We start from the raw sequence: 25,380 nt of genomic DNA, 5'->3' as shown, positions 1-25,380 counted from the left end.
GTTACAGAGCAAAGACAGAAATAAGAGAACTCTTTCTGGCAGAAATGTCCTGATTCTGGATAGCAGCATAATAACAGGATGCTGTCCTTAATGAGGCTGACTATAGCAGGCAGAGTGGAGTAAAATACATAGCTCTTTGGGCCATGTTTTCCCTAAGCCAGGGGGACATGGTGTACATGGTCCCTTCAGTGGGCCAAGTACCCACTCCCCAGGAGTTGGTTGCCCGACTTCAGAAATGTGAAAAGAAAGTAACATATTAGGCTACTGGATTGGTATACGTCTGACTGACTAGCTTTGGAGGCAACTTTTTCCAATGACAGAGGGCTCTGTAGAAAAGAAATACAGTACCCCTGGCGAGGAAAGTCACTTACCGTGTGTACATTCTGGGGTGATATCTTCAAAGAAGTATTGAGTTGCTTCAAAAGCAGAATCTGGCTCGTCTTGATCAGAGGATGGCTCTAGAGAGAGGAGGAGAGGTAATTCTCATATTAGCAGAGCGGTGACTCAGTGAAAGTGTGCTTTAGTTGTTAAAGAAGTGACAAGGGGGAGGGTGAGAAGCTGAAGTTACAAAGGTGGAGTGGGGCACATCACCGGGGGCCCTGAACGCCTTACGGGGGGCAGGGAGCTCACTCCATTTTTCACTCCATCTTCCTTTTTAGCAACCTCACACCACAGTGTCCCTTTACATCTTCCTTTTTTTAAGATTCTCCTAAATTCTGTGAAATGCTACTTCACAAACCAAATTTTAGGAAACTGTATGCATTAAAGATAATTCTCAAATCTATAGTTCTACCCTATCTCTATCCTTAATGCTAATCCCTCATTTTTTTTTTTTAAGTATTTGCCAGCTATATCCAAGCTATAGGGCAACCTTTTTAAAACCTGAGCTCAAAACCTCTCCATCTTTCCCACTTGTTCCTGTGTTAAAACGACTCCTTCTAATCTCAAAATCTCAGGTTCCTACCCTCTCTTCTCTTTCACAACCCTTATATCCCATGAGTTACCAAATGCTATTCACTCTCTTGCAGAAGTCTGCTCTTTTCTATTACAACTCATACCTCAGACAGGAAAATGACCACAGAATCAAGCACATACTGATTCAGGAACCTATGTAGGTAATTACTATTCCGTTCATCCTTAGTGACCAGTGAGTGATTCTAAATATCACAAAAAGAGAGATTTCGAACCAGGTCCTGGTACAGATACATGAGCTCCTCTGTGTAGCTCACTTACCGGGCAAGACGTGCATTTTGTACAGGAGTTTGAGTTTCTCTGTGAGGTCCCCGTGGCACGCAGCACCTAGAATCACGTAAGTACCAATGTGAATGTATTGTGTGTGCTACTGACCCCTCTTGGCTTAGCATTCCCTTGAAAAGTCTACTTCTTGCAAATTGAAATCAAGACACTGGGTAACAGGTCTGGCCAGCACATATTTGGGCTAAGAGCTCTGGAACCAGGATGCCGGGTTTCAAATCCTTTGTACTTACTATATGCCCTTCAGAGAGTTAACCTCTCTGTACCTCAGTTTCCCCTATAAGGCCGGATGATAAATAGAAGATTCTACCAGTGGTCTTGACATCAGGATCAAAGTAATGTGTGGATTAAACATGCTAACATGTATAAAACGCTTAGAAGAGCGCCTGGCACATAATAAAGGTGTTATTATTAAGAAAAAATATTATGACTGGGCCTCAACACTCTAATGGAATTCAGAAATAATCTCAAAATATGTTTGAGATTGCTTCCAATTACTCATTGTAAAAATCCCTTTTAGTTGTTTTGGGGGTCTCATAAATGTTTCTTCAGTTTAATTCATCCTCATCTACCCACTATATCACCATCACTTCAATCAAAAGAACTCTGTTACTTCTTCCTTTAAAGACCATATGTATTTCAGGAATCAGAAAATCCTCTGTAAATATCTTGCCTCAGAGCACCTACTTGAAGATTAATCAGCTTTGGGAAAAGAGGAATCACAGAATTTGGGTTAGCAGGAACATCAGGGGTTGTCTTGTCCAATGTCCCCCTGAATGTAGGCATCTCCCCTCCTCCACAAAAGACAGGAGAGTCTAGCACCTACTGGGACACTTGCAGGGACAGGGAGCTCGTCACCACCAGAGACATTCCATTCCACCAATGTATTCTTTAAATTAATTGAAAGTTCTTCTGCAATTTTTGTTTTAGTTTTAGGATCCTTAACCTGCAATCTCAACTTCAGAAAGTCCAGGAAGCTCCTAAAAGGTACCATTTTGTCTCTATGTGCCGTATGTCCTTTTGTGGGGGAGAAAATGTCCATAGTCCTTATTATATCTCCAAGAGTCTATGACTCACAAAAAGGTTTAGAACTGCTTTTCCTCCCCTTATTCTACTCTTTAAAGCCAAACAGAATAGGTCTGTTGCCTCAATACAACGACCCTTCAGATTTTGAGGATAACACACCTCTCTCCCTCAAGCTTATCTTTTCAAGGCAAGTTTATCTATTTTCCACTTTCTCATGTGACATAGTTTGTATACCCTTCCCTACTTTTATGCACATCCACCTTACGTGTCACCTTGTCAATCAATATCTCCCTGGAGAGAGTTCCAGAAGCCTCTTGTCCACTTCAGAGAATAGTGGAGTTACTCTTGACTCCACTACTAAGATAGCCTGAATCTGCATTCAATTTTTTATACTCTTTCACTGTGGGGTTTCGTATTGACCACGTGGGTAACTAACCCCCAAGATGTTTGCACACAAATACTTATCATGAAAATAATGACAGACATTTATTATTTGCTTTGTGTTAAGTCCCATGCTATCTACTTAACATGCGTAGTTCATTTTTCTCTCACAATAATTCTATGAGATGGACATAAATATTATCTGAATTTTACAGATGAGGAAAGCTGAGCTTATTGATGGTAAGTACTGTGTTCAAGGTCATAGGCTAGTAAGTGGCAAGCCCAGGATTTGGATTTAGATTTGTCTGACTCTAGATCCCATGCCTGAACCCACTATACCATATGTAAAAACCCTAACTAGGTTGGTTTTTTTTAAAGATTTTTTATTTTTAAGTAATCTCTACACCCAACATGCAGTTCAAACTCACAACCCCGAGACCAAGAGTTACACACTCCACTGACTGAGCCAGCCAGGTGCCCCCCCCCTTTTTTTCTTCTCATAATCATTTCTTAAAATTTAGGATTTCTGGTTTATCCTTACCAATTTGTTTTGCCAATCATTTCTTCATGGGGAATTTTTTTTTCAAATCTCATTTTTTTTCCTAAGATTTTATTTATTTATTTGAGACAGAGAGAATGAGAGACAGAGAGCACATGAGACGGGGGAGGGTCAGAGGGAGAAGCAGGCTCCCCGCCGAGCAGGGAGCCCGATGCGGGACTCGATCCAGGGACTCCAGGATCATGACCTGAGCCGAAGGCAGTCGCTTAACCAACTGAGCCACCCAGGCGCCCATCAAATCTCATTTTTGTCATCCAACATTTTGGCTGTCTTTCTCAGCTTCATGTAGCCCACACATCTGGTGAGTAGGCCTCTTTTCTCTCTCCGTCTTTTTTTTTTTTCCAGTTATAAAACTGTTAGGATTGGCCTTTACTGAGTCAGCTTCACATAGGAACTCATTCTTTCAGATCCCTAATACTCAAAATACCAGACGTTAGACTTTAGTTGGAAAATTTGGTGAGCAATATTGGGTTTTGTTTTGTTTTTTTCTTTTCCAGTTTTAATTTGGCCTCCTCTTTTTCTATGACTTCAGTTGCTGAGTCCAGTAGAGGGGGATGAAGAGTAATTATAGTAACAATAATAACTAACCCTTTTTAAGTCAGGCATCGTTCCAGGAACTCTACTAGAAGTATTTCATTTAATCCTGACAGTAATTCATTTGCAAACGAAGAAATGATCAGAGATTAAATATCAAGCCCAAGGTACTAGAGAACTCTCTGTTGAAACTGATTCATTAACCATCCCACCTGGGGGGCAGTGTTCAGCCAGTCACCCAATCACCAACTTCTATATACTCCTACCTTTTCCATTTATAATGAGTTTTAGCTGTCAAATGACCAGCCGCATCATGACATCTATGACATATTTAGAGACTGCCTTTCAGCAACACGACTGGAAAAGGAGATACAGCTCATTCGTGGCTTCTGATAGTAATCCATTTCTAATTCCTTATAGACCACCTGTTTATGAATTTCTAGAGGGAACTTTCGGGGGACTGACATTAAAATTACTGATCCCCCCCAAAAAATTACTGATCCATCTTTTCCAGAATTCTTTTTTTAGCGTTTAAAGCGTGAACAGAATTTCTCTTTTCTGTCTCCATGACTATAATTGACCCACATAACTAACAACAGCTCTGAGCATTCTCTCAGTATCTAGGGCAAGGCTTACTTTGCTCAAGAACTCAATTGCAAAAAAAAAAAAAAACTCAATTGCATTTTGAGAAGCCGAAATACTCTTTTCCAGTGTTTTCACTATCCCGGACTGCAAGCTTCTTTCCTTTCTTGAAGATTTTAAAGAGTATTTTCTTACTGGAGTCACTGAACTTAAGTAAATCAAATACTTATATTTATTTCTCTCACTTTCTACATGCAGAACTGGTCTCTTTTTCCTCCTCCTTATCCATGTCAAAAGATAATTTTAAAAAAATCTCCTTTTGATAGCCCCCAATCTGGTAATAAGTAGTTACCTTGGGGCAGAAAAGATTAGAAGAGGGTCAAAGGGGTCTTTAGCCCCGTTTGGACTGCTTCACTTTTTTTAAAAAGTGGAAGGTACTTATGTGTTACTTGTGTATTAAAAGTTGATGGCTCCTCCTTCCCTAAAAACTGTCCTGCTTGCTGTCATCAGCATAGACTAGTGAGAAAAGGGTGAGCAATCAAGACAGACAGCCCTTGTCTGAATCCTGGGCCCAGCAGGTACTAACTGTGCAGTCCAGTTCAGTAAGAGATTAAGTATTGACTCGCTAAAAACTAACGTCCCAGCAAGTTATTTAACTTTCAAAGCTTTCATCTCTTTAACTGAAAATGGGGATGATAATAGTAAGCAGGTGGGTAATAAAGCATAATAGTAACAGCACAAACTGTGCCCCTGGACTGCCTGGGTTCAAACTCTAACTTTGTAGTTGTGCACCTTAGGCAGATTAAATGTACATAAAGCATTAGGGCAGTGCCTGGAGCAGAGTAAATGCTGTATAAATGGTAGTTATCATTATCCCCTCAAAAGGCTACTGTTTGGATTTAGTGATCAAGTACAAATTCTAAAGCATCTGAACAGCGTCTGCACTTAAAAAAGGCTAGTTCTGGGGACGCCTGGGTGGCTCAGTCAATTAAGTGGCTGCCTTCAGCTCAGGTCATGATCTCAGGGTCCAGGGATCGAGCCCCCGGGTGGGCTCCCTGCTCAGTGGGGAGCCTGATTCTCCCTCTCCCCCCTTGCTCGTGCTCTCTCTCTTGTTCTCAAATAAATAAAATCTTAAAAAAAAAAAAAAAGGCTAGTTCTTCCATGTCCCCCACCCCCTTTAAACACATACATGAGTGCTTTGTACAAATAATTTTTTCCTTCCTAAGAGCATCTCATTTATACCCCTTTGCCTTTTTAAAAACCATCAGCTTCCTCTGGCCTTTATGCCTTCTAGTCATTTTTTTTTAAATTTTGTGTCATGTCCATGGCCAAGGTCACAGAGTGGCACAATTAGAATCAACTTTTTTTTTCCTTCTTCTCTCATTCTGGCAGCCTGACATAATGCCTGCTATGACCACAACCTCGTATCTGGCAGGCCAAGCTCTACGTCCCTATAGCTTTTCTACTCAATTATAAATGGAACAAGAGTTCAAAAGAACACAGGGCAGTCCTGCTAACACAGAATCACGGTCAGTGAGGCCGACAGGCAGAAACCGCGTGCTCCTTGTTAGATGTGGGTGTTCTTGCTCACGACGGACGGTCCTTTCTCCAAGCAAAATGGAGAGAAAAGACCTTCACTTAGACTGCAGAACTGTTGTGGTTTCTTCAGCCCTTTATTAAAAACATTATGAAATGTTTTTATATTTCTTCATAAAATTTTATGAAATATAGTTTTTGTCAAAGAAAATCAATCCACCCAAATATTTCTTTTTCTCTTGTAAGTTATCATAGTCTGTGGTTTCAGTGTTTATGTTGGCATTTTACTGTCTTGCAAATTCTCTGATAAGGTATTTTAACTAGGGCTGAGAACTAACCAATGTAGAGGGCAATGCTTTAATCATATAGTATATCCATTCACTAAAAACAAATGTCACCAGCAGTTTGCAAACTTGAAAATGTGCTCCTCTGCCCTCTAAACCCAATCTTTGGAGGCAGTGCGGGGCTGGGGCCCTGAGGGCAGCACTGAGGACCACCATGAGCGGGGCAGGTGTTACTGCCCCATCAGCCCCTCCAAAGCCATGCAATAACTGCACATGCTTACTTAGCCCAGAGACAAACTCTCGGAAGTTTATCAGAGAGTCTCCATTTTCATCTAATAACTGAAACAAGCGGGAGGCCAGCACTTCCGAGTGAGTTCCACAGGCCCAGGGAAAGAGGAGAGCAAACATCCCCTTGAACTGCTCAAAGTCAATGCGATACTGTTCAAGGTAAGGCAGGCTGGGGTCGTGCCGGTCCAGCGCATTGCTGCTCCCGCCCCAGTAGCAGCTGGTGAGATGCTCTGCCTGAAAAAGGAAAGCACAGGAGGATTACTGGGGATGCGATCTCAGAGCAAAGACCAGGAAGAAAAGGGCCCTGCCTGATGTTTGGAAAAAGGCTTTCGGTCAACCCGTGTGCGTCTCCCAGGGTGCTGGTCTGGTCTCAGGGCTCCTTGTCTTCCCGTTGTTCTACACAGATCTCCGCCCAACCACCCCACTAACTCCACGTGGACCACCTCTGCTGCTTACATTTGGTGTGAAAGGTCCAGTTCGATTCCTGGAGGCAGGCGAAGAAAGGGATCCTCCCCCCAACATCCCTGCCTGTACTCCTATGTTCTTCCCTCTCACACACACACTCACGAGAACTTAAAAAAATAACTCCCATGAAAATAAACAAAAATTTTTATTTAAAAAAATTAAATAGAATGTTCACCTGAAAAGGCTCTGTAATTTAAGCAATCTGACCATCTTGTTTCCTGGGTGGGGGTGAGAAAGCCCAGAGGCTGAGTGGCTCTCACAAGGTCGTCCAACCAGTTACTCGAGCAGAAGCATGATGACATTGGGAGTTTCTGAATTCCTAGTGTGGTGTCCCACTGACCCCCTGCCTCTTGGTGACTGAGATTACTTAAATATCATAGTCACAATATTCAAGCTACAAACGTGTGGTCTTATTGCGCACATCTGAAAATAGCTTTAGAAAAATTATGAGTAGGAACCGCTATGGTAAGGAGAATAGAGCTCTGGAAACAACAAAAAGCTTCCTGTTTGTCCTTGGAAACAAGGCAGCCTCTTATTCATGAAGTCATATTGATTCTGGTAGATATATGCACCCATTCTAGGAAGACCACAAGGATAAAACCGGTAACAGAAAAGCCCAGAAGGACACCCCTCCCCTGACATTTACAGTTAGCTCTGGATGCGTAGATGGGAGCAATGGGAAAGGCATGAAAAGCAGGACTTTATTTTTACTTTATTCCCTATTGTACTGTCTGAGTATTTCACGACAGTAACGTATAAATACCGCAACAGAAAAAAAGCACTTTCTTTCTTTTTTTTTTTTTTTAAAAAGCACTTGCAAAACAGATCTTTCCCCCTTGCCCGGGAGTTGTGTGAGGGGGGAATCCGTCGTGTGTGTGGTACTTCAGTTTTGCTCTCACTTAGAAAGGAGCAAAGCCCAAATGTCTCTATCACAATTGTTTACTGGGAATCACAGCTATTAAACTAAAAGAGAGAGGAGTGGGATAGGCAAGAGAGGAAGAAGGAGAGGTGGGGAGCAGAGCCAAAGCCAGGTTTCTGCACTGCAGCCTCTGGAAAATGAAGGGAGCGGGTCAGAGTTCATCAGGGCTTTGGTACTGCATTCCTGGCTGCAGGGGTGAGGTCGGAGAGCAGGCTGTCAGAGGGAGGCAGGCGAGGCTGAGATCAGAGAGGCCGCAACTACGGAGTGGGAAGGGATGCCCAGCAGCCCTCTGTGGGTGGGACGGTGTTGGTGATCCGCCCCTGGGAGGGGTCCTCTTTACCTGAGCTATGGATAAAGGTTGCCCAGAGCATTTCCTCCTAGCTAAAGCTTTCAAGTTACTCTGGAACCAGGCTTGAATGTGGGTCCAGGTACTTTCATGGTGCTCCCAACCATCAGGAAAATACGAGCCTGTTCCTTGATAAGCTCCCATACTCCATCATGTGGGGACCAAGGACCCCGACATCCAAAAAGGATCAAAAGACTCATTTAGAGAGTTCAAGAGAAACTAGGGTAAAGGGGCCTTGAACTACATTTTCCATCAAACGTGCCTCAAGGTGGCAGCCTTTCCACGTTTTTCCTCCAAGTTTAACTTTTTATTTTTATTATTATTATTTTTTTAACTTGAGTATAGTTGACACACAATGCTACATTAGTGTCCTGTGTAGGCTTAGTGGTTTGACAAGTTTATGAGCTCTTTGGGAGAGGACTGCATCTTTCTTTTTATCTGCAGAAAACCCCCTGGAAATTGGCTTTTTAAAGGACTAAAGAGTCTGGCAGAGTGTCTGGCACATACTGATGCCTCAATAAATGTTTGTTCAAGTGATTTAAAACCAATTAAAAGTGTTCAGAAGAATCAAAAGAGAGTCCATAACTGAAGTTTTTATCTTGGATTCCACAGTTATCTCTTTTTTATTTTTTTTTAAGATTTTATTTATTTATTTGACAGAGAGAGACACAGCGAGAGAGGGAACACAAGCAGGGGGAGTGGGAGAGGGAGAAGCAGGCTTCCTGCGGAGCAGGGAGTCCGATGCGGAGCTTGAACCCAGGACCCTGGGATCATGACCTGAGCCAAAGGCAGACACTTAACGACTGAGCCACCCAGGCACCCCCCACAGTTATCTCTTGAGTCTCCTTCCCAACCCTGACACCGAGTCTCAGATTCTTTCTTGGGGTGCTCTGTAGATTTGGGGAACTCCGGTTTGTCAACACAGCCTTAGGCAGGGCTTTCGAGTCTAAGAACAGCGTGCTTTCTTCAGGCATATTCTCAGGGTCCACAGGACACACCTGGTACCTGAAGGTGCGCTGACCAGAGAGCGCAGGGGTGCCCAGCTAAGAAGCCAGGGCTTCAGCAATCTCAGCATCTGGGACTTCCGCACAACCAGCCTGGCCCTCCTTTCCCGGGCATTCCTCAAAGGCGGCCTCCTCTTTCTAATGTCAATGCCCTTCCTGTTAACTGTTCATGGTCTTGCTGCCTCCGGCTGCTATTCCCACTTCTGTTCACTTACCCAAAGCCCAGCTCTAACCCCCACACCACCCCGTGAAGCACATTTCTTCTGGTCCTCAGCATCCCTTTAAAAATCTGATCTTAATTGGATCATTGTATCTTTTTGTTTTGATCCAAGTCGGATCATTGTATTTTTCCTTTATGGAACCAAGAGGGACCCTTTCTTATGGATAACCAGCTTACACTGAGCAGTTAGTTATGGTGTATGGATAAAATATGAATGGGCTGGCACACTATAAAGACTTCACCACCAAGTGCCAAGTGGAGGCTGGTGGGGGAGAGGGTGGTGTCCACCCTGCTGGTCACACTGCCGGGCTGCACGAAGGGCATCACTAACCAGCTGTGAAACCTCAACCTCTCTGCACCTGCATCAGAAACATGCAGAGATTATACTAGATGAATAACTGATCACTAATTTACCTATGTATTCAACAAACACATTCAGAGCACCTGCCAGGCAGAGACACTAGAGTAGGCACCAGTGAAACAAGAAGAAATAAAATAGTGGTGGGGCGCGTGGGTGGCTCAGTCGGTTAAGCGTCTGCCTTCGGCTCGGGTCATGATCCCAGGGTCCTGGGATTGAGTCCCACATCGGGCTCCTTGCTCGGCAGGGAGCCTGCTTCTCCCTCTGTCCCTCCCCCTGCTTGTGCTCTCTCTCTCTCCTTCTCTGACAAATAAATACATAAAATCTTAAAAAAACAAAATAAAATAAAGTAGTGGTGCTCTTCAGTAAGCAGCTAACAAGCAAGTAGGAATATTAGCAAAAACATTCCCAGCTATCACATCCTCTGATTCTAAGATCTATTAGTATTCAACCCAGATCTTTTTCTTTCATGCTTCCTGCTATCTCTGCAGTCCTCCAAATAGTCATGTTTGGCTCTGGCAGTAAAAGGCACTACAAACAAGAAGCCACCCAATGAGAAATCAGGATAAAATTGGTATCAGCATAAAAGACATCTTTTAAAAGTTTTCTCCTGCTCATTGCCGCATCTTTGCCTATGAGGTTGATAATGACAGTTAAAAGTATTTTTTTCTAGAAGAAAAAAATTTTACTTTGCTTTATTTACTAATAAAATGTTTTGTCATTCAGGACTAAGATAGGTATGGGCTGAATTATGGAATGAAAACCACAGAAATTTAACCAATCAGGCTTTTCCTTAGACAGCTGAACAGCTTTATGCTTACTCTAGCTACATATTTCTTTTTCAGTGTGCTCTAACAGAGCTTAATATAGGAAAGCTCTAAGGGTGCTTTAATACAGCTTAATATAAAAATCACAATTTACAGTAATTTCAGGCAGCACTTAAACTCAATTGCCATCATTCCAATGAGTATTATAAAGTAATACCCTTCTTTGTCAAGTCCAAGCAAACAGCTAAAATATAATACGGAGTGGAACAAAGCTAAAACATCGGCTTAAATAAGTTATAAGAATATGCTTATTTTTCATATTAAGCATTCCATTTTTGCATGTTGATCCTCATGCTGTCCCTTAACAATTTAACGGAAAAAGCTAGAACTAACTGAATCATTAAAGTGAACTCTTTTATTCCCCTGAATGTACATGGATTTACTTTGAAACTCACCTTGAAAAGAGCATAAAGTTCTTCTAGCTCATCAATGGTAAAGGAAGTTTCTGTCACAATTGTTCGGACCTATAAGAAGGTAGACAGAATGAATTTCACAATGTCAAAGATATTATATTGGGAAAGTTCCTGATTTTCTTCTTTTAAATCATCTCAGTCTGTCCAGCAGGAATTTATGGAGAGAGAAGGCCACTTGCTATTTTTTTACAGGACTCACCACGTTACGTTTTGTAGTATCCTCCAGTGTCTGGATCACCTTCAGTCTCTGTTTGAATCTCATCTGCTCAATCAAATCTGCCCGGATGGTTCCAAATTTCTAGAAAGGAGCAATAGTGGTATTTCTGAGAAATCTGTTAAAGTACATAGTATCATGTCTGCAAGATTTATGGAGACACAACCCGGATACATAGAAGAAATTTCTTGTGAAATGACAGACATCCTAGACTATGCCTTCATTTATTTTAAAAACAATTTAGCAACCATAAGTAAGTAACAGGAGATTCTCATGCTTCTTAACCACTGAACTAAATGTCAAAGTCAAATGAGTGTTGCTCAAATCAACAACAGTTTATAGGGAAGAAAAGGTTAAATAAGGCTATAAGGGCCATTTGTGTAAGAAAAAATGCTTCAAAGGAAGAATTTTCTTGACAAGAAGAAAGGAAGTATCTGAGGCTTACTATTAGCCTGGGAGGTCAGAAGAAACGTCTGTGTGAGGCTCCCTGTTCCTGTTCTCCAGCTCTATAGCATTTGTCCTGGTTCAGAAACCTGCACTGTCTTTGGATGGTAGACACTGTGGGTTAGCTACCTTTCCAAACTCCAAAATGCCTCCTATTACCTGAATGTTTGTTGAATGAAACTTCAAAAGCCAAAGAAAGAATATACAAAGTTTTAGATCTCCTAGTGGTGCAAAAGAAAAACAAAGAAGTTCTGCTTAAAGCATGAAGCTTGAACTATGGAAGCAATGGCTGTCATGGATCAACACATTGAAAGGATAAAGAAAAAACTGACAGATAATATCAAGTGTTGGCAAGGTTATGGTACAACCAAACCCTCATATGTTGCTGCTCAGAGTGTATCAACTGGTACAACCATTTGGGAAATCTGTCTGCAGTATCTACTAAATCTGAATAGATACATATACCTATGACACATAAATTCCTAAGTACCTTCCCTAAAATGTATATATGTTTTTACCCAAAGTCATATGCTAGAATATTCATAGTGCCACTATTAGCCAAAAGCAACTAACCACTCAGATGCTTGTTAACAGTAGAGTGGATAAATAATTTGTGATATTATCACACAATAGATTACTACGCAGCAATGAAAATGAACAATTTGGATAAATCTCACAATCATAATGCTAAGCAAAATAAACCAGAACCAAAAGAGCTCATTCCGTATGAATGGAATTATACATTTATGGAGTTCAAAAGCAAACACAACCTATGGTTTTAAAAGTCAGGAGAGGAGCGCCTGGGTAGCTCAGATGGTTAAGCACCTGCCTTCGGCTCAGGTCGTGATCCCAGGGTCCTGGGATCGAGCCCCGCATCGGGCTCCCTGCTTGGTGGGCAGCCTGCTTCTCCCTCTCCCTCTCCTGTTCCCCCTGCTTGTCTCTCTCGCTCTCTCTGTCAAATAAATGAATAAAATCTTTAAAAAAAAAAAAAAAGGAGAATTACTAACTTTGGATGGATGGACAGTGACAGGAAGGGGACACAAAGGGAATTTCTAGGGTGCTCGTATTGATCTGGGTAACAGTTACAGGAGTATGTTAAACAGGGGGTCTAAACATTGTACATCCGTACTACAGAATCCTACTCAAGAAATAGGGTAAAAAAACCCACCAAAACTGTTTTATACAAAATGACTAGGATTTATTTTTCATAGAAATTGTGATGAAGGAAAAAAGACAAATCTCAAAAGAATGCATACTGCATATTTTGTTTATGTAATACTCATGATAACATTATTATAGAGAGGGAGAATAGATTAATGTTTGCCAGGGTTAGCAACAGGGTGAGGGAAGGGTGGGTGTGGCTATAAAGGGTAGTATGGGAGAGTCTTGTGATGGTGCACTTGAGGATCTCTACTGGGGTGGTAGTTATGCAAGGCTATGCACGTGACAAAACTGCACAGACACACAGAGAATGCATATGGAACTGGTGAAATCTGAATAAGCTTGTTTGGGATGTCAGCACTGGGTGGTGGGGGGGAACTGAAGGAGAAGTGCACGTGACTTCTTTGTACAATTCTTTGTTACCTCCCTTTGAATCTATAATTATTTCTAAGTAAAAGAGTGGCTTTGAAGTTATGGTGTAACATTTTAGGACAGAATGCGATGGCTCAATCTGAAAAGTGAGTGATAATCAGGGAGTTGAGAAATTACTGTTGAGTTTAAGAATTTATTGATATAGGGGCGCCTGGGTGGCTCAGTCGTTAAGCGTCTGCCTTCGGCTCAGGTCATGATGCCAGGGTCCTGGGTTCGAGCCCCGCATCGGGCTCCCCGCTCGGCGGGAAGCCCGCTTCTCCCTCTCCCACTCCCCCTGCTTGTGTTCCCTCTTTCGCTGTGTCTCTCTCTGTCAAATAAATAAAATCTTAAAAAAAAAAAAAAAGAATTTATTGGTATAGAGAGAGAACACTGAGTTTTTGAAATTTTGAAATGAGGACTAGCATTATCTAGCCAAGTCAACTGTGAGACGTACTTAATGGTTGTCACACAGACTGGCAGTTGTCTTCCCAATCTGTTCTCCCTTCATGTATATAAAGCAAAATTTCAGCGAGTACCCAGATGCTCAGCAAGACATTTCCAAGCTTCCCCTGTGGCTTGTTGTGGCCAGGTGACTAGATTCTGGCTAATAGGATGTGAGTGGAGATTTCATGAACAAGGGCTTATTAAAGGAGCAGAGCACACCCACCCTATCTCCTTCCTGTGGGGATATGACATTTCTTAAGAGTAGATAAGAAAAACCCTGGGTCCCTAATGCCTCTGGGCTCCACACCAGCCCTGAGCCACCTACGCGGACTGAAAGTGAAGGACAAACAAATTTCTATCTTGTTTAACTCTGTTTTGGAGTCTGTTGTTACAACCGCCTGGTCTGCATTCCAAGCAATACAAGATCTAACACTTATAAACTGCTTATCACGGTGCTTGGCCTAAGTTTATGTGTTTTGTTTTAACTCCATTTAATCCCATCCTCCGGGTTCTCCTCATTCCTCACTGGCTACTTCTTTTCTGTCTCCACTGCACATCTTCCCCATCTCTAAACCCTGGGGAGCTCCAGGGTTTCGTCTTTAGACCTCTTCCCTCTAGCAAAACCTACTCCCTAGGGATTCCCAGTCACTGCTCACCCTCTCCTGTCCCCACCCTCGTCGAAACCACTACTGTCTCTTCCAATAGCCTCTAAACTGATCCTGCTTCCTCGAAGCATTGCACCTTTATTTTTCTCCCACAAGCAAGAATGTTCCGTCTAAAACCTGTGGCCGATGACACTACTTTGCTGAAAATTCCAGGCGCTTTACAGCGGGCCGAATTCTGAGTCTTCACTAAGGCCTAGCAGTCCTACACGCTCTCCCTGCTCCAGCAGCTACCTCTCTGCTCACCTGCCACCACCCCTCTGCTCACTCCCCTCCAGTCACGGTGGCCTTTTGCTGCTCCTCAAACGTGTCATGCAGGCCCCCTTGCCAGCCAGGGCCTGGGCGCTGCCTGCCCCCTCGGCCAGGCATGTGCTTCTTGCTAAAACACATGGGCTGGGGGCGCCTGGCTGGCTCAGTTGTTAAGTGTCTGCCTTCAGCTCGGGTCATGATCCCAGGGTCCTGGGATCGAGCCCCGCATCGGGCTCCCTGCTCCTCGGGAAGCCTGTTTCTCCCTCTCCCACTCCCCCTGCTTGTGTTCCCTCTCTCAGTGTGTTATCTCTCTGTCAAATAAATAAATAAAATGTTTAAAAAACAACAAGAACAAATACACACGGGCTTGCTTCCCCATGTCATTTGTGTCCTGGCTAAATGTCACTTCACCAGAAAAACAGACCTGCAGAGAAACGGCACATCCACCTTTTACCTGCCGTGCTTCTTCTTGAATTTATCATTTTTACCTTAAACTTGGTTTTTACTTCTTACAGCTATCCGCCCAGCCCCCCCTCCTACCTCCAGCCCAGCCCCGCTTACTAAATGAGCCCAGAGGCTGTGTCCACCGGAGTGGAGGACAGTGCTGATTTAGTAAGTGTTCAACAAATATTTGCTTAATACGTTTAATCCCAATGATAATACCGGGAAGAAAGCGCTTTCCTTCTCCCCATTTCAGAGACAAGCAATCAGAAGTTTAACAAAAACTGTTGACTTGCCCAAGTCCACAGAGCTGGTAAAGTATTCACTGCAAAGTACATACTAACAACAGAGAACTGGGTTTACTTCAAACGGGGCCATAGTATGCCTTTGATTAACAACGAGAAAACAGTTATGAGACAGAAGGAAACTAAATTTTATCGCACTGATAATTGGCAGAGCCATTATAGGCCATGTCGTGGGCTCCTTACAGTAACCTTGTGAGGTGGTAATGTTACTTCCACTTTACAAATGGGAAAACCAAGGTTCACAGAGGTTAAATAAGTGACCCAGAGTTCCACAGGGGCTGAGCTGCAAGTCTGAGGCCCAGATACCAGCTCCGTAACTCCACCACCTACTATTCTATCCAACAATAAGTTCTTCCCTGTCTCTATGTAGATCAGAACATAGACTTTTGGAACTACACAAAATTTGATTCAAATTCACATTCTTTGACTAATTAGCTGTTGTGACTACACAATTTAGTCGTGTCCTTTGAACCTCAGTTTATTTCTCTGTAAAATGAGACCCCCCAAAACTGTCCTTGTACAACTGCTGTTAGAGATAGATATATTAATATAAAGCACCAATAATAGGGGCGCCTGGGTGGCTCAGTGGGTTAAGCGTCGGCTCAGGTCGTGATCCCAGGGTCCTGGGATCGAGTCCCACATTGGGCTCCCTGCTCAGCGGGAAGCCTGCTTCTCCCTCTCCCTCTGCTGCTCCCCTTGCTCATGCTCTCACTCCCTCGCAAATAAATAAAATCTTTAAAAATAAAATAAAAAATAAATCAAAAAAATAAACTACCAATAATAGTAACTCATATTAAACATTGGCTTGATAATCTTTGCAGACTGCTAAAGAAAGAATTATTTCTCCCCCAAGTCTGACCTTCAAAGAGCCCTGTATATTTATATTTAATTAACTAGATCTAGTTGTTCCTCAACTAGAAACGGTTCCTGCTGTTTGCTAGGCCGGACCCTCTCTCTGGGACTGGCCACAGACAGAACACAATGGAAATACAATGACTCTTCCACCTGACGCAAACAGTCCCAACCTAGAAGGAAACCATGGACTCCAAGTTCCTGACTGGCTATTTCCGGAGAATGTCTAAAGGAAAATGAGCAATGAGAATGACTGGGTCCCTCTCTCTCTCCCCTTCTCCCCCTTTCTCTCCCACCTTTTGCAGGGGCTCTGAAAGAAAAGAATGAAATGCTAAAAAGAGGGCAAACAAAAGGTGGTTCAGTACATCCTGGAGCCAACATTTCCCATTACCTGAAACGAGGGCCCAGGTGTCATACTCTCTCCCAGGCACTACACATTTCAGTTCCATGAAAAGAAATAATTCACTGATGTAACAGTTCTTTTTCTAACAAATAGAATTTAGTGTCGGGGGTGAAGGAGCCTAAAAGTATTTTATTTTTCTAAAATCTACCCTTCCTTAAATAATAAACAAAATAATCCACCTCATTTACATCTCTTCTCCTACTCAATTTTTATCTGAATGTTTCTATAGCCTGTTTCTAATTTTCCAATCTACTTTCTAATGTCCTTATGAGCTGCGAGGCATTTTCAATGTAGGTAGAGCCTCCTCGTCTTGCTGCTCTGCCCCTCTCCCCCGGGGTTGTGCCTACACCCGCTAACAACTAGGCATTCAGCCCTTCACTTCGTACCACTTCACCCCTCCTGTGGTCCAGATGTTCCCATTCTCGCCGTACGGATTTGGGACAAGGAGCAGGAGGCTCCGATAAAGGAATGATGTGGGGACCAGTTCGTCTCAAGTCCCCAGTTCACGTTCCCTGGCCTCTCCCGCCCCCACCATTGTTCCTGAGTGGACAAGAGCTGCCCTTCGCCATGCTGGGCAGCCTCCCTGTGATTTCCTGCATCCCTCCAAGCTTCCCCTTCCACTGCTGGGAAGACAGGGATGATGGAGAACAGATACAGATTTGAGAAAGAGATCACAAGGGCCAGTCTCCACCAAGTTCAATAGTCTCCTCCTTTCTAATCCTCCAGAGAGGACTAGAAATATTCAAATGCTGTAGCTTAAAAAAACAAAACAAACAAACAAACACAAAACTCAATTTAGGCCATAAGTCCCTGGAATGATCTGAACAAACCTGCCTGCCACAGGGACATCTATTGAAATAAAAAGGTGGCATCATTTCTCAAATCCAAACTCTACAGCTTCTGTTTTTATGTAAGACTATTTCACTGAAACTGTGCTCAAAAGTGCCTCTTAAATGTTTCTTAATTTGTGGGGTCCTTATTTTCCTGGGATACAGAATGGGGTTCGCTGTTGGCCAGAGGACTGAACACCATTCACACACAAGGGTCCTTTCTTTGGTCCAAAATCTCCAAGTGTCTAGGTGAGTGAGGCTCTCTGCTTTGGAAGAGTGGCTGAGGGTGAGAGGAGGAACAGATGGGTTGTGAGCTTCTGGACCTAGAAAAAACAGCATGAAGTTGTGGGAGGCTGGGACCAAGGGATGGGTGCCAGATCCTCAAACAGCTGAAGGAGTACTTCCCACAAACTGCCCCCTGCCTTCGTCTGCGGTGGCAGCATCTGTCTGTCCCACACACTTATGTGTTGGGTGGAGTGGTGGTATTCAGGTGGAGGAAAGAGAACGATGAGGAGGAAGAAGAAGGAATCAGGATATGAAGTCAGTGTGAAGACTCTGCTTGTTGGAGTCGCGTGTTTGCTAACTGGGTTGCCTCTCCAGAGTCCTCTGATCTTTAGAGAACTCTCAACTCATGACAGTGCTCATATCCATGCAACACCTTCATAACTCCTTGTCAGAAAGCAGGCCCTTATTTTGTAATCAGCTTTGTGCTCCTCAAGGTACTAACTCTTTCGAGGTTTTTGCCTAGCAGGAAGGGCTAGAAAAGCCTCTGTCACACGAGAAGGTTGACAAAAAAAACCCTTCAGTCAGCTTCAGTGTAAAATAGCCCGTATGAACTGATCAATTATGAGGGAGCTTGAACATGCTAGTTAGAACGTAAGAAATAACGAGTAGCAGTAGAGACGAACAGACCTGGGACCCGAATCTCAGCTCCAACATACCGGGAAGCCTTGGACAAGCTACTTAACCTCTCTGAGTTCTACCATCTGTAACAGGGGCATAAAAACACAACCCGACTCTCAGTCTGTTGACATTGATTCTGATAGGACACGGAAAAGCCAAAGCACAATGCCCTGTATCGATATATATTTACCTTGATTTTATTTTAAAAGTTGTGGTAATTATAAAGAAGCAGCCAGTAGGCTACAAAGACCATGGCATGTATCGTTTGGCGTAGAGTGTAGTTTGAAAATTAGGACAATTCAAATAAAATCAAGACCTCCAAGTTCTCTTGAAAAATCAGAGGTGCTGGCAACAGTGGCTCCTTATCTCCAGTGGGCAAAGAGACTGCCCCACCACCACACAGGCCGTTACCACCCAGGACCCCGAGGCCACCTTTCCCCATGCCTTCACCCCCTGCCCACTTGGTGTCTGCCTTGCATGCACAGTCACGTGAACTTGCCACCTGCTCTGGAGCATCTTCTTTAAAAAATACACCGTTGGGGCGCCTGGGTGGCTCAGGTAGTCAAGTGTCTGACCCTTGGTTTCGGCTCAGGTCACGATCTCAGGGTTGTGAGATTGAGCCCCGTACTGGGCTCTGCGCTGGCTATGGAGCCTGCTTAAGATTCTCTCTCTTCTTCTCCCTCTACTCCACACCTCCTTCTCCCTCTCTAAAAAAAAAACAAACCAAAACAAAACAAAAACCCAAAAAACCCACAACGCAAAGCTTGGCCTCTATAAAGGAGGCATGCTTTTGACAGCTGGGTATTATGGAGAGGGTACAGTTTCATAGTCAGATATGGATACAAGTCTCACGTTCCACAGAAATTTCATGAACACTGATGACCCTCAGCTTCCTTACCAGCAAAATAGGGAAAATTATTCCTACCTCTTTTGGTTGGGTAAGAAGTTTATGTGCTACACAGGGAAAGCAACTATTATATGGTAGCTGTTATTACTCCTAGTAATGTTGGCAAAAGGAGGAGGAAAAAAGCACGTATCTGAAGATCAGGCAAAATGTACTAATGTTATAACTAAGGTTCCACAAACAACTGGTGATAACTAATTTAGAGGTCTACATTTCTTTTTTGAGGGATGAATAGCCTTTTAAAAATTAAACTTGGAAATCAAAGCTATGCATTAGCAAAAAAGGTCAAACTCCAAATGTCTTCCTGTTAGAGGTACAAAATGAAGGGTTTACAAGTAAAATAATACGCTGTCTAGAGTTTGCTTGAAAATACTCCAGAAAAAAAAAAGTGACTTAGATGAAAGAGGTCAGAAAAATGTTGGTAACTGTTGGACTGTGTGATAGGTTATGGAAATGCATCAGGTTACCCTTTGGATTTCTACTGTGCTGGAAAACCTCTATACATTAAAGGACGAGAAAGAAAAATATTCACACCCAGGTGCTGATAACGTATCCCCAGGCCCAGCATGATGCCTGGCATAAGATAGGCACTTATAACATCTTAAATAAAGATTTTCTTCAATAAATGGACAGACAAACAGTGTTTCTTGTATCTCCCGGGTCTTTCCCCACTGATACAACTGTAGTATCTTCTTTGCTAGTCTATTCCTTCAGCTCTCCCCACTCCAATTTATTGCACGGGGAGCAGAAGTAATGTACTTGAAGAAGAACTCCCCTCCGCTTCCAAAGGGCTGTTGAGTGCCTTGCAAATCAATCAGTGGTTTCAAGACTCCCCACTAGCCAGCTTCTCCTGGACCAACTGACCTCACGTCCATATGTACACTTACAATTCCATCTCCGTTCTATCCAGACAAATCCCACTGGCTCTAGCTTTAATGCTAGAGAGCTACTTTCTAGCTGTGTGGCCTGGAAAAACTAGCTCAACCTCTCTCAGCTTCCATTGTCACCTTAAAAATGGGTTAATATTTACCTGCTGGGGCTTATCTGTGAAGCACCCCGCACCCTGCCCACACAAGGTAGGCTCTCAGTGAGCCGTAACTTTTGTGGTCATCATTAATAAGCTCGACACGTTATTTGGAACTTTCATAATGGCCTGTCCTGCACAAACTCCTCCCTGAGTTTTATTAGCCACATCCTTCCCCTGCTTTTCTCAGATTCAACCCACTGGGTTGGGTTGTCTTGAACTTGAAGAGACTCCGTGGTGGTCATGTGCCTGCTGTAAGGTTATTCATGTGCCCCTGTGCCTTGAGGGTCTTCTTGGTCTGTGGACCAAACCTGAAGGCTGGGGCTTTGTCTTGCACCTCTGAATAACTCTGCAAAACTGCAGAGCCTCACACACAGGGCGCACAAAGAACAACACTGTCTTTCAAACTGTCTGTATAATTCCTTCCAGTAGGGTCTTGGGAGAACTTGAAATGAGCAAGAATTTCTCCATGGGGCATTTATGAATAAAGTTATCATCTCATCAGGAGAAATTTGATCAATATCTAACCAACCTCCAGCCACCGGGGGAGTCCTGGATGAGACCTCAGAGCTGAATGTACTTTCAGTGTTTCTCCTACTTTCCTGTCTTCCTAGCTAAGTATCCTGAAGCACAGAAATAAATGTGCTGCACGCCTCAGAAGACTGGTGCCATGCCTTAGTTCAAACCAGGTTATAACCAACTTCTGCGACTACTGGCCCCATTCTGCATCTAGGGCAGGGATTCTCAACCCTCACCAGGCTCCAGGACCAACTGGGGAACCTTTAAAAAACACTTATTTCTTAGGCCTCATGCCAAAGACACAGATTTAATTGGTCTGGAATGGAACCTGGAAATTCATAAAAGGTTGACTTTGAAAAAAATTGTAAGTGATCTTAATGCACAGGGGAGACTGAGAACCACCAATCTAATGGTCAGGAGGGAAAAAAGGGTTTGTGGTGGTCTCTTTAGGCTGAACTGGAAGGCACTGGGAAGCCACGGGAAAGCTAGGGGCAGCACGGTGACACGAAGTAGAGAAAACAAAAAACCCAGTCATTATGCAGCGAAAGACCAGGTTATACAGGCATTGGTATAAATAAAAGGGGTTGTCTATCCAGGCAGAGGAAGGCAACCGCGGCTGTATCCTGCGACAAGATGTCTGACAGCCAAAGGGCCACCATCAGGGATCAGCCGGACAGGATGTAAGCGGAAACCAGCCCTTGGTCTTGCCTCCATTCTCTTCTCTTTCCCATTACAGAGGCTCACGTGCTGACCTCAGCATGTTGTTAGCTTATCTGCTGTCAAGAATATAGCTGAGTTTCCACATACTAAGCTTTATGACTTTGTTCCAGAATTCTCTTAACAATAAACGTTTCAGGGGATGCCTTCAGAAAAACAACCCACCACTATAATAATAACTATTGCATTTAATCACATGGGCTCTTTTTCTGGAAAAATAATCATCCAAAATTTCCAACAGAGTGTTATCCAAAAGTCCTGAGGCAATGATGTTTCTTTATTGCATTATGATAATAACCAGTTTTGGAGAGACTGAAGTGAAATAGCCATCCTTCATCTCCACTGGTGGAAATATAAATTGGGACAATCTTCATGGAAATTGGACACTGTGTGCTAGGAGCTTGGAAATAATGCACACTTTCTGATCTATTGCTATAGATCTATTCCTTAGAATGGACTCTAAGAAAATAATCAGAGATGTGATAATTGTATACAAGTTTATCACAGAATATAGAATATATATCACATATATAACATATATATAATCATACCATGTAAGTTTGACATAAAATACTGAAAATTTAGAAGTAATCAAAATAAATTTACAACAAAAGTGACCAGTTAAATAAATTTTGGTACTTCATTAAAGCAGAATATTAAGAATCTATTAAAATTATGGCTTTCAAACTATGGAAAAAGCCCAGATGTCCACCAATAGATGACTGGATAAAGAAGATGTGGTGTGTGTGTATACACACACACACACACACACACACACACACACACACACACACGTACATACATATAATGGAATACTACTCAGCCATAGAGAAAGAAATCTTGCCATTTACAATGACGCGGACAGAACTAGAAGGTATTATTCTAAGCGAAGTAAGTCAATCAGAGAAAAACAATTATCATATGATCTCACTCATATGTGGAATTTAAAAAACAAAACAGAGGATCATAGGGGAAGAGAGGAAAAAATAAACAAGACAAAATCAGAGAGGGAGACAAGCCATAAGAGACCCTTAATCACAGGACACAAACTGAGGGTTGCTGGAGGGGTGCGGGTGGGGGGTTAACAGGCTCATGGACATTAAGGATGGCACGTGATGTAATGAACACTGGGTGTTATATACAACTAATGAATCACTGAACTCTACCTCTGAAACTAAAAATACACTATATTTAATTGAATTTATATTTTAAAAAAAGAAAAAATTATGGCTTTAAACAATATGTAATATATTAGAGAGTGCTCATGGTATATTTTAAGTGAAAAACAGGATGTTACAAAACACTTTTTACTAGAGACTTGTTTTTTAAGTGTACTTTGCAAATACAAAAACATCCTTGAGGGAAAATATGGTAAATATAGTTTATAGAATATAGTTTATTTTTCCCTCATATTTTTCCAGTTTCTACATTTTTAAAAATAAACATTACTTTTATGATTCTAAAAGATACAAAAAATGTTTTGTTTTCGGGCGCCTGGGTGGCTCAGTTGGTTAAGCGACTGCCTTCGGCTCAGGTCATGATCCTGGAGTCCCTCTGACCGTCCCCCCTCTCATGTGCTCTCTCTCTCTCATTCTCTCTGTCTCAAATAAATAAATAAAATCTTTAAAAAAAAAAAATGTTTTGTTTTCAATACATATCGTCAATGAAAAGTTTTAAAAATAATAAATGATCAGTGTTGCCCCCTTTATGAGTGAAAGGACACACATTTCTGAAAAGGTTTCTGGATCTATACCAATATTTTTTAAAGCACCAATTTTTTTATTCTCTTAAAGAGGGGCTTTTTCTGACCTCAGCTTGTCCCTCACTATTTCTCCCTTAATCCAGGCTGCTCCTAGTTGGAATGCTGACAACCATAGTCCTACAACTCCAAAACATCCGTGAGGGTGTAGTGTGCTCAGCAGAATATTCACGCTCTTTCTTACTGATCATTTCTATAAAAGGTTTCAGAGCCAAGGATCAGGAAATGAAGAAACCATTAGGTATGATGGACACTTGAGTCCCCGGGGCTCCACAGACCACCAAAGGCCACTGAGCACATAATACAGGCTCCTTCGCCCCTAGAAGCTCCCTCAGTTCTACTCTGAGATTCAGCACTAGGTCCAAGGTCATCGTGAACCAGAAGGCGTCCTCCCCCACTTAGGCCAGGAATACGAGGAATACGAGGACTCTGGTTCTTCCCTAGGATGGTACAGACTATTCCACGTGTCATGGACTGAAGAGACTTGGCTTGTTTTCTTCAGAGAACACCTAAGTCCTTGGCACGAGAACTGGAAGTGAATTGAGGCGTACAGGTCAACCTCCCCATGCCTGCTCTCGACAGCCCCTCCTCAAGACGCCCAGAGGAGAATCTGAGCTGCTCCTTGATCCGGCTTCAGGGTGAGCATGGCAAAGGATGAGAGGGTCAGAGCTTGTCATGCATGCCATTTGCTCCGTGGCCTGAGACCCAGCGGGAGTCCTAGGCCCCCGGCAATCCCCATCTCTAGAGCTCAAGACTGTCAGCTGGAAGGCAGCTGTTTGCTTTGGCAATTCGTTCTCCGAAGGTGCAAGGAAGCGGGTATACCCATAGTGAGCAATGGAAGTGGGTGCCACACATCCGGCAGAGTGCCTCCCAGCACACTCAGAGCACTGTAACACTCAGGCGGGAAATGAGACCCACCTCATAAGACGTTCTGATGAGCCTGAAGATGTCTACCTCAGGGTAGGGCTCCACGTCATCACTGAGCAGGGAGTGGAGGTGAGGGATGGGAGGCAGTGTGCTATCTTTATTGGTCACACTGTCTAAATACCTGGACCAAGAAATGAAACAGAAGTCACCGGAGGCTAATTTGGAATTCTCCCATTACAGTTCTCTACCCGTGTTCTACAAACCCTGCATATGAAAATAAATCCTCAGCCACGGACAAAAGTGGGCATTATGATTACCATCAAGCCAATTAAGACTCATGAAACCAGGGAGAAAGATAGAAGGCAAGTTCAGAGAAGAAACCAGAGGTGGTTTACAGAGTGAGGCTTAGCGGGCACCTCAGTGGCTCAGTCAGTTGAGCATGTGACTCGTGATTCTGGCTCAGGTCATGACCTCAGGGTCATGAGATCGAGCCCGGAGGCTCCACATGGAGTCGGCTTGTCCCTCTCCCTCTGCTCCTCCCCCTGCTTGCGCACGCTCCCCCTCTCTCAAATAAATAAAAAAATCTTTAAAAACAGTAACAACAAAAAAAATAAAAATAAAAACAGGAACAACAACAACAAAGTGAGGCTTCGTCCATTACCTTCCCAAAACAGTCATGGCCTCCCCGTCATCCTTGCAGCTCAACAGTTTGTCCACATTTGCATCCAGCACAGCCAGGGCCAACTGGAATATCACCTTGATTCCTTCATAGAAGAAACAGTCCACGACCACAACTGCACTCTCAAAGGGCATCACGCTGAGAAACAGCGTGAGGAACCAAGACAGGGAGATGGTAGAAATCACGCCCAGGTCCTGCATGCAGTCGTACAGCTGGGGGACATAGTCTCGCGCTAGTTCCTCGAAGACACCCTGGTCCACCAGTGCACCTGCAGCAGGGACGGGCACAAAAGGCCACAGGTGAACCCACCGCACCTTCTTACTGAGGAACCCCACCAATCGGCTTGGCTAAGATAACCCAGCTCACAATTGCTGCTAAAAACAACTTGGCTCCTTTCTCTTAACGGTTCTGCTGCTACCATGTTACTAGTTACAATGTTACTAGACCAAGGTGTCAATATCACCCGGTCAGCAGATTAGTTCTGGGTGCTTCTCTTTCTGGAGCTTTCCTGTCCTGCTTCCCTACCACAAAAAAGAGCAATAACATACAACCATAAGGGTTGTTGGAAAAGTCAGTTTAGAAAGTTTTCGTGAGGG

The 25,380-nt window shown here is 43.2% G+C and overlaps 1 protein-coding gene across 1 annotated transcript in view; it reads right to left on the bottom strand.

Annotated features, from left to right (window-relative positions):
- TBC1D9 (TBC1 domain family member 9) overlaps window positions 1-25,380 on the bottom strand; it is a 119,594-nt gene that overhangs the window by 4,819 nt on the left and 89,395 nt on the right. The window contains exons 12-18 of the mRNA XM_021679352.2: window positions 24,767-25,052; window positions 24,157-24,286; window positions 11,196-11,294; window positions 10,979-11,047; window positions 6,438-6,678; window positions 1,234-1,299; window positions 372-458 (exon numbers count right to left, since the gene is read on the bottom strand). Coding sequence (XP_021535027.1) covers window positions 372-458; window positions 1,234-1,299; window positions 6,438-6,678; window positions 10,979-11,047; window positions 11,196-11,294; window positions 24,157-24,286; window positions 24,767-25,052 — 978 coding nt within the window. The remainder of the gene's footprint in view (window positions 1-371; window positions 459-1,233; window positions 1,300-6,437; window positions 6,679-10,978; window positions 11,048-11,195; window positions 11,295-24,156; window positions 24,287-24,766; window positions 25,053-25,380) is intronic.

This window comes from Neomonachus schauinslandi, chromosome 2, assembly GCF_002201575.2.
Source record: "Neomonachus schauinslandi chromosome 2, ASM220157v2, whole genome shotgun sequence".
Classification (NCBI taxonomy): Eukaryota; Metazoa; Chordata; class Mammalia; order Carnivora; family Phocidae; genus Neomonachus; species Neomonachus schauinslandi.
Note: the sequence above shows the minus strand (reverse complement) of the source record. Positions and strands in the feature narration are given on the sequence as shown.